Consider the following 9,168-nt stretch of genomic DNA (forward strand, 5'->3'; position numbering starts at 1 on the left):
GATATTGATAATAATAGTAATGAAAATAATGATAATGATAATAATATTGATAATGATAATAACAATAATAATAATAATAATAATAATAATAATAATTACAGTAATGATAATAATAATATTGATAATGATAGTAACAATAATAGTAGTGATAATGATAATAACAACAATGAAAATAATAGTGATAACAGTATAATGTATAACAATATTTAAAATAATAACTATAATCATGATAGTAATTCAAAACATGAAAATAAAGATTATGCTAACAACATTGAATATAATGACAAAGATGAAAATGTAAATAATGCTAATAATAATGAATAAAATGATAGCGATAATGAGAACAATAGTAATAATGATAAAGATGACAATGATGATAATGATAATAACGATAGTAACAATAGTGTAATAATGATAGTAATAATAATAATAGTAATGATAATTATGGTAATGATGCTGGTAAAAGATAATAATCATGATAATAATAATACTGATGATAATAATAATAATACTGATGATGATGATAATAATATAAGAAGAAGAAAAAGAAGTAGTAGAAAAATAAGAGTGTGTGTATATATATATGTGTGTGTGTGAGTGTATCTGTGTGTGTGTGCATGATAATGATGTCAATAATGATAATACAATGATAATAATAATAGTGATAATGATAACAGTAATAATAACAATTATGATAATAATAATAGTAATAATGATAACAGTAATAATAATAATGGTGCTAATAATACTACCGATGATAATGATAATAACAGTAATAATAATATGAAAAAGGAGTAGAAAATATGTATGAAGAAATGAATATGTATACACACACACACACACACACACATATATATATATATATATATATATATATATATATATATATATATATATATATATATATATATATATATATAATGAAGAGGTAGACTAATGATAGACTATTAATGAACCAAAAAGATAAAAATGCAGTTAGACAATTGAAAAAGAACATAGTTCAAATTGGTATACAATTAGGAGGATATTAACGTAAAAGGCAAATTGATGTACAAAAAAACAACAAAAAAACAACAAAGACATAATTTAACAAACAATAAAAATGTAATAGAAGCCATTTTTTTTTCTTATTTTACGTTCGCATATATTTGCTTGTATTATTTTTTTGTTGTTTGTTGAAGTGTGGCTTTGTTTTTTGTACATTAGTTTGTCTTTTACATTAATATCCACCTAATATTATACCAATTTGAATCATGTATATATATATGTATATATATATTTTAAATATATATATGTATATATGTATATATATAATATAATACACTCACACACAGACACACACACACACACACACACACATATATATGCATATATATATATATATATATATATATATATATATACATATATATATATATATATATATGTATATATGTATATATATGTATATATATATATGTTTATATACAGAAATATATATATGTATATATATGTGTGTGTGTGTATATATATATATATATATATATATATATATATATATATATATATATATATATATAAATATATATGTATTCATATATGTATATATATATGTAAATATTTAAATATATAAAAATATAGATATATATATGTATGTGTTGTATATATATGTGTGTATATATATATATATATATATATACATATATATGTATGTATGTATGTATGTATGTATATATATATATATATGAAATGCTCTAACAAAAAACACCAGCACCAACCTCAAAAATGAATGACAATAAACCAAAAAGAAAAGAAAATTGAAACATCAAGACAAAAAGACGAAATCAGGATCATCTATAAAGTCCAGGCAATTGCAAATTGAAAATTTACGATGATTCATAGCCCGAGGCGCTTAATTACCTCACAGGTGATGTAAATGACAGTGAGATTAAAATTTTACGACTGAATTTTATCACGTGTATCAAATTCTGAGACAGCTTAACTGTCCTCCATTCAGTTCGACTTGGATTATGAGTGATTAAACATTCATGGTAATTGCCTTTAATTGATTATTTGTATCTTTAATTGGTGTTCGATCAGCGCCTTTTGTTTGGCAGCGAGAGTGGGCAATGAATGGGGTCATTTGGAATGTGGAGTCTGCACGATCTTGTGAGATATAGAGGCATGAGGCATAGTTCTTGGTGGGGGGGGGGGGGGATTTTTTTCCTTTTTTTATATTTTTTTTGTCTTTCTTTTACTCTTTTTCTCTCTCTCTTTCTCTCTCTCACTCCTGCACATCCTTACCCCTCCATTCTCTCTCCCTTCCTCCCTCCCCCTCTCCCACCCTTCCATTCTCTCCCTCCTCCTCTAAACTTCCCTTCCCCTTCCTCCTAAATTTTCTCCCTCTCTCTTCCCCACCCTTACCCCTCCACTCTCTCCCTCCCTCCTCCCTCTTCCCCAACCCCCACCCTCCCCCATTCTCTCTCTCCCCTCCCATCCCCCTTCCCTCCCTCCCTCTTCCCCCTCCTCCACCCCCACCGATCACCCTCCCCCATTCTCTCTCTCCTCCTACTCCCCTTCCCTTCCCTTCCCCACTCCAACCCCTCAATTCTCTCCCTCTTCAACCCTCTCCTCCCCCTTCCCTCCCTCCCTCTTCCCCCACCCCTCACCCTCCCCCATTCTCTCTCTCCTCCTACTCCCCTTCCCTTCCCTTCCCCACTCCAACCCCTCAATTCTCTCCCTCTTCAACCCTCTCCTCCCCCTTCCCTCCCTCCCTCTTCCCCCACCCCTCACCCTCCCTCATTCTCTCTCTCCTCCTACTCCCCTTCCCTTCCCTTCCCCACTCCAACCCCTCAATTCTCACCCTCTTCCCACCCCTCCTCCCCCACCTCCAACCCCCCACCCTCCCTCACTCTCGCCCGACCTACCCCAAGAGATCAGAGAAAGTTTGATACGATGACGTTTGCCGCCCCTCTCACCCCCTCCCCCCCCTCCCCTCCCCCCCCTCTGCCTGAAGTCCGTTTCGCAATTGCAAAGTCATATTCTTGCAACAGAACTGCCGCTAGTTTAAGGGGAGGTTAATGCATTTTGCCAATTATGTCCTTTTTTCTTGTGTGATTCCGGTATCTTTCAGGATTTCTCTTGTTATTTCCGATTTGATTGGACGTATCAATGTACACACGAATGGACAGACGATAGATTATGTGCTATGATTACGTACTGTTTTTCCTCACGATCGGTATGTGTGTGTTTCTGGGAGGGGGGAGGGGGGGAATGTGTGTGTGTATGTGTAGGTGTATGTGTGTGTGTGAGGGGGTGGGGGGTATGTACGTGTGTGTGTGTGTGTGTGTGTTTGTATACGTGTTTGTATGAGTGTGTGTGTGAGGGTGTTAGTATATGTACATGTATGTGTGTATGTGTACATGTATGTGTGTGTATGTGTGTGTGTACGTGTATGTGTGTGTGTGTTTGTGTATGTGTACGTATATGTATGTGTGTGTGTGTGTGTCTGTTTCTATGTGTGTTTATGTGTGCCAGAACTCCACCCAAAATCAGATGATTCAAAGACAATAATTAGCAAGGAGCTTTGTAATGATTTTTCTCTCCGTTAGTTACGCAGAAATAGTCAGATAGAAAAATATATAATTATCTCTAAAACACCCAATTAACCAGTTTCTATCCCACAAAAAAAAAAAAAAAAAAAGTTAGCTTAAAAAAATATCTATATGCTGTATCTATTTTTTATTTCTTTCTTTTTATAAGTAGCAGAGGAATAATGAAACAAAAATCATAATTTTATTCTAATGAATAAATGGTGATCTTCGTTGCTATTATTGTAATGATAATGACAAGAACAACAACAGCAGTAGCAATGACAACAGTAACATAACATTACAGGAAGACTAAAGGAAAGCACAAAAAATACTTTCTTCAAGAAATAATACTAAATCTCTCTCTTTCTTTCCTTCTCTCTCCATCTCTCTTTTTTTTCTCTCTCTCTTACTCCTTCCCTCTCTCGTCCGTTCGTTCCTTCCTTCCTTTCTTCTTTCCTTCCTCCCTTCCTTCCTTCCTTCCTTCTTTACTTCCTTCTTTCCCTTCCTCCTTTCTTCCTACCTTCCCTCCTTCCCTCCTTCCTTTCTTCCTCCCTCCCTCCCTCCCTCCCTCCCTCCCTCCCTCCTACCCACCCTCCCTCCTACCTTCCTTCCCTCCCTCCCTCCCTCCTTCCTTCCTTCCTTCCTTCCTTCCTTCCTTCCCTCCCTCCTTCCCTCCCTCCCTTCCTCTTTCCCTCCTCCCTCCATCCCTCCCTCCCTCCATCCCTCCCTCCTTCCTACCTTCCTTCCCCCCCTCCCTCTCTTCCTGTCTCCCTCCCTCCCAGATCCACCTCCGCCGAGCCCAGCAGTTCTTCTCCCTGTGCCTGGGCGACCGAGGGCCTTCCTACAAGGGCTCCTATTTCCACTCCGTCCTGCGCAGGGGGGGTGCGGGGGAGGGCCTGGCCGGGGGGGACTACGAGCAGAAGGCGGGCAAAGGAGGGGCGGCGATCATGCGAGGGCTGGAGGAGAGGGAGACGGCGACGCAGGCGGGAACGCAGACGGTGACGCAAACGGGGACGCAGGCGGGGACGCTGCTGAGGGAGGCGTGGATGCCGGAAGTGGCCAAGAGATGCGAGAGAGGGATGGTGAGTTTGGCTTTCGTTGGGTTGTGTTTTTGTCGTGTTTTTTTCGAGTTTTTTTTTTTTTTTGGGGGGGGGGTCTTGGTTTATTTTGTTTTTGTTTGTTTGTTTGTCTGTTAATTTACTTTTCTTTGTTTGTCTGTTAATTCAATTTGTTTATTTGTGCAATAGGTGTTGTTCTTAGTCGGTTTTGCTTGTGGTTCTTGTAGACCAGACATAATTATCTGTCATTATGATTATACTGTCATCATAACCGTAATTGTTTTCATTATCAGTGTAACTTGTTGTTATTATTGTTGTTGCTATTATTATCATGATCATTATAATATTCATTATCATCTGTATCGTCTTTGTTATGATTATCATATCTGTTTTTATCATTATCACATTTATTATCCTTATCATAACTTTTTTTTTTGTAATTATACCAATATCATTATTATCATAAATTTTACTACTATTATTCTATCATCATTATTATTATCATCATCATCATTATCATTATCATCACCATCATTATGATAGCAGAGGTATTAGCATTATGATCATTGTCATTTTTAATGCTATCATTATTCTACACATTGTATTCATCTTATAATAATTATCATCATAATCATTATAATCATTGCGGTTGTGTTAAGAATTATACAACATATGCCTATGAATAGTTATGATAATCATTGATTCATCATCCTTTCACAACACGCAAGATAACAATTTGAGATTTTAACTCGCGGACAAAGGAACGTGTCATCAATCATCTACAGTTACGTAAGATAAGCAAAGTTTATCTCGAAAGTCATGCAGTTGAAGCAAGCCACCGACCGATAGCCCCTTCCCCATGCATTCATTTCAATATGTTGCAGATACAGTCATTATGGAGTTGCGTGAGATAAGAAGGGGAGGGGAGGGGAGGGGGGGAGGTTGGGGAGGGGTGGAGGTGGGGGTGAGGTAGGGGGTGGGGAGTTTGGCAGCGGTGTCTGTATCAAGATAGATAGATAGAAGAATAAAGATAGAGATAGATAGCTAGAAAATAGATAGATTGTAATTAAACAATAAAATAAACAAATTGTAATTGAACAATAAAATAAACAAATTGTAATTAAACAATAAAATAAACAAATTGTAATTAAACAAAAAAATAAACAAATAATGAAATGTAAGAAATAATGACTGAGTGGTATTGAAAACAAGTTACCCCCCCCCCCCCCCCTTTAACAAAAATGCACTCAAAAGTCGAAGTTGAAGCTAATATTTTTTCTAATCTCCTTTTCCCCTTCCTCTCATTCTTTTCTCCCTTCCCTTTTCTGTGTCCTCTCTTTCCCCCTATTATCTTCCCTATTCTCTCTCTCCTACCCTTCCATATCTTTATCCTTTTCCTGTTACCCTTCCTTCTCTTCCTTCTCCCTCTTTATTCTCCTTCAATCCCCTTCCCATTCCTTCTCTCTTTTTTCACATTTTCATCTTCCCCTTCTCCTTTTCCTTCCTTCTCTTCGCCCTCTTTCTTTTCCTCCTCCCCTTTTCCTACTCACTTCCCTCCTTCTCTCTCCTTTTCTCCTTCACACCCTCCTCTTCTTCCCCTCTCCTTCCTTCCTCCTCCTCTTCACTTCCTTCTTCTTCCCCTCCCATTCCTCCTTCCTTCCCACCTCCTCCTTTCCCTTTCCCCATACTTGCTCCTTTCCCCTCTCCCCCTCACCTCCTCCTTTCCCCTCTCCCCTCGACCTCCCCCTTCCTTTTCCCTCCCCTTCCCCTTCTACTTCCTCCCTCCCCCACCTCCTCCTTTCCCCTCTCCTCCTCCTTCCCCCACCTCCTCCTCTCTCCTTCCTTCCTCCCTCCCCCACCTCCTCCTTTCCCCTTTCCCCCCTCTCCCCCCACCTCTCCCTTTCCCCTCTTCCCCTTCCCCTACCTCCTCCTCCTCTCCTCCTCTCCCCCCCCTCCTCCTTTCCCCTCCCCCACCTCCTCCTCTCTCTTTCCTTCCTCCCTCCCCCATCTCCTCCTTTCCCCTTTTCCCCTTCTCCTTCCCCCACCTCCTCCTCTCCTCCTCTCTCCTTCTTTCCTTCATCCCTCCCCCACCTCCTCCTCTCCTCCCCCACTTCCTCCTTTCCCCTCTCCCCCCACTTCCTAATTTCCTCTCTCTCCCCCACTTCCTCCTTTCCCCTCTCCTTCCTTCCTCCTTCCCCCACCTCCTCCTCTCTCTTTCCTTCCTCCCTCCCCCACCTCCTCCTTTCCCCTTTCCCCCTTCTCCTTCCCCAACCTCCTCCTCTCTCTTTTCTTCCTCCCCCCCTCCTCCTTTCCCCTCTCTCCCGCCTCTTTTCCCCTTTTCCCCACCTCCTTCCCCCACCTCCTCCTCTCCTCTCTCCCCCTTCTCCTTCCCCCACCTCCTCCTTTCCTCCCCCACTTCCTCCTTTCCCCTCTCCCCCACCTCCTCCTCTCCTACCCCCACCTCCTCCTCCTTCCTTCCCCCACCTCCTCCTCCTCTCCTCCCCCACCTCCTCCTCCTCTTCTCCTCCTCCCTCCTTCCACAGATAACCCGCGCCAGCACCCGCCCAGAGACCGCGGCGCAGTTCCTCATCAGCGTAAAGGACGGGCCACGTTTCAAGACGGTCTTCCCCTTCGGTCGTGTGACTCAGGGTATCGAGATCGTGGAGGAGGCTTGCCGAAGACCCGCCCACTCCGTCTGCGTCGCCGACTGCGGGTGGGTGCTGCCGCTGTGAAGAGGGGAGGGGGGGGGGGGGAGAGGAGAGGGGGGGTGGAAGAGGGAAGAGGGAAAGGGTGGATGAGGGAGAAGGGGAAGGGTGGAAGAGGGAAGAAGGGAAGGGTGGAAGAGGGGAAGGGTGGAAGAGGGAGGATGGGAAAAGTAGGAAAGGAGAAGAGGGGAAGGGTGGAAGTAGGAAGAGGGGAAAGGTAGGAAAGGATAATAGGGAAAGGGTGGAAGGGTGGAAGAGGGGAAAAGTGGAAAAGGAGAAGGGAAAGGTGGATAAAGGGAGGAGAAGAAGAAAGAGAGAAGAGTGTTAGGGTGGAAATGAGGAGGTATGGAAATGGGAAGAGGGAAAGGATGGACGAAAAGGCAAAAGTGGAAAGAGGAAAGAGAGAATGAAAGGGAAAAGGGATAATAAAACGAAGAACAGAAAGGGGAAGTAAGTGGTGAAGATGGAAGATGAGAATTAGAAAAATTACCAATAAAACAATAGGCCTAAGCGATATTTGCTAGAGTTCTTTAGCGTTATTTGTTCACATAGAGTTTGCATTGTATAAGGTAAAAAATGAATAAATATATAAAGAAACGGAAATTGAGATAACACGAGGTAGGAATAAAACTTCGCTGGCAGGAAATAGCGTCTTATGTAAATAAATGTATAGGTAATCAAAGTGATATTGTCCAAAAAAAAAAAAAAAAAAAAAAAAAAAATATATATATATATATATATATATATATATAGTGATGCAGAATATTGTAAGAATATGTAATCATGATTTGATTTGTTAATAAAAAGAATGTATTGTCAATATATGTTTTATTGGTGCCTATGAAATATCTACTATTTTAGTCGTAATAAGAAATAGATCGATGTTATTTACAATGATCATGATATAGTAATGAGTAATGCATATAGCAGTGCTAATCATAACGATGATAAAAATGATAATATTGAGAGGAAAAAACAAAAATTATGATACGGGTGATGATGACGATAAAGGTGGTGATAGTAATGATAATAATGATAGTATCAACAACACTAGTAATGATGAATGATAATAATGACAACAATATTATACAAAGAAATAGTAATAAGAATAAGAATAAAACTTGTAATATGAATAATAATAACAATAATAATAATAATTATTATAATAATAATAATAATAACAACAACAACAACAACAACAACAACAACAACAACAACAACAACAACAACAACAACAACAACAACAACAACAACAACAACAACAATAATAACAACAATAATAATAACAATAATAAGGATAATTTTTTTTTGGGGGGGAGGGGAAGAGAATATAGACTTGCAATGCTTTTTTTCCCGAGGAAATAAGAATTCATATCAGTGATTGTTGAGAAGCAGTCACTCTACCCACCTGGATGGTCGAAGGCAAAGTCACTTGCGAAGAATCGGACAAAGACACTAAAAATTACAGACTTAAGATTATGTTAAAATCTTTCGCAGGTTTTTTGAGAAGAAAAAAAATCGTACATACATGTATGAAAGAAAACATTTTTATTAATGATAATAAAAAAATCCTGCAAACATAAAAGATCAAATGATTGTTTATCACTATATGTAGAAATAAATGAGTAACCAAATAAATCCGTGGAGAAGGTCGCTTAATTCGGCATAATAGATTTATTGTTAAGGGGAAAATCATTCAGTATGTCGAACTGAAGAACACAAATATAAAATTAAACAATCTAGAGATTCATTGATATTGTTAAAAATACATTTTCCTCTCTGGAAGGGGATCGAACCTCTGGCACTCTAGTTATGAGCCAGAGAGAGAACTAC

General features: G+C 39.2%; 1 protein-coding gene across 3 annotated transcripts in view; it reads left to right on the forward strand.

Annotated features, from left to right (window-relative positions):
* LOC125046158 (tripartite motif-containing protein 55-like) overlaps positions 1-7,387 on the forward strand; it is a 20,823-nt gene extending 13,436 nt beyond the window's left edge. For all 3 annotated transcript variants that reach the window (XM_047643840.1, XM_047643837.1, XM_047643839.1), the window contains 2 exons: positions 4,355-4,654; positions 7,174-7,387. In XM_047643840.1, the coding sequence (XP_047499796.1) occupies positions 4,355-4,654; positions 7,174-7,362 (489 nt within the window). In that variant the 3' untranslated portion in view covers positions 7,363-7,387. The remainder of the gene's footprint in view (positions 1-4,354; positions 4,655-7,173) is intronic.
* Positions 7,388-9,168: the final 1,781 nt, after the last annotated feature.

The sequence above is a fragment of the Penaeus chinensis genome, chromosome 38 (genome assembly GCF_019202785.1).
Source record: "Penaeus chinensis breed Huanghai No. 1 chromosome 38, ASM1920278v2, whole genome shotgun sequence".
Taxonomy (NCBI): Eukaryota; Metazoa; Arthropoda; class Malacostraca; order Decapoda; family Penaeidae; genus Penaeus; species Penaeus chinensis.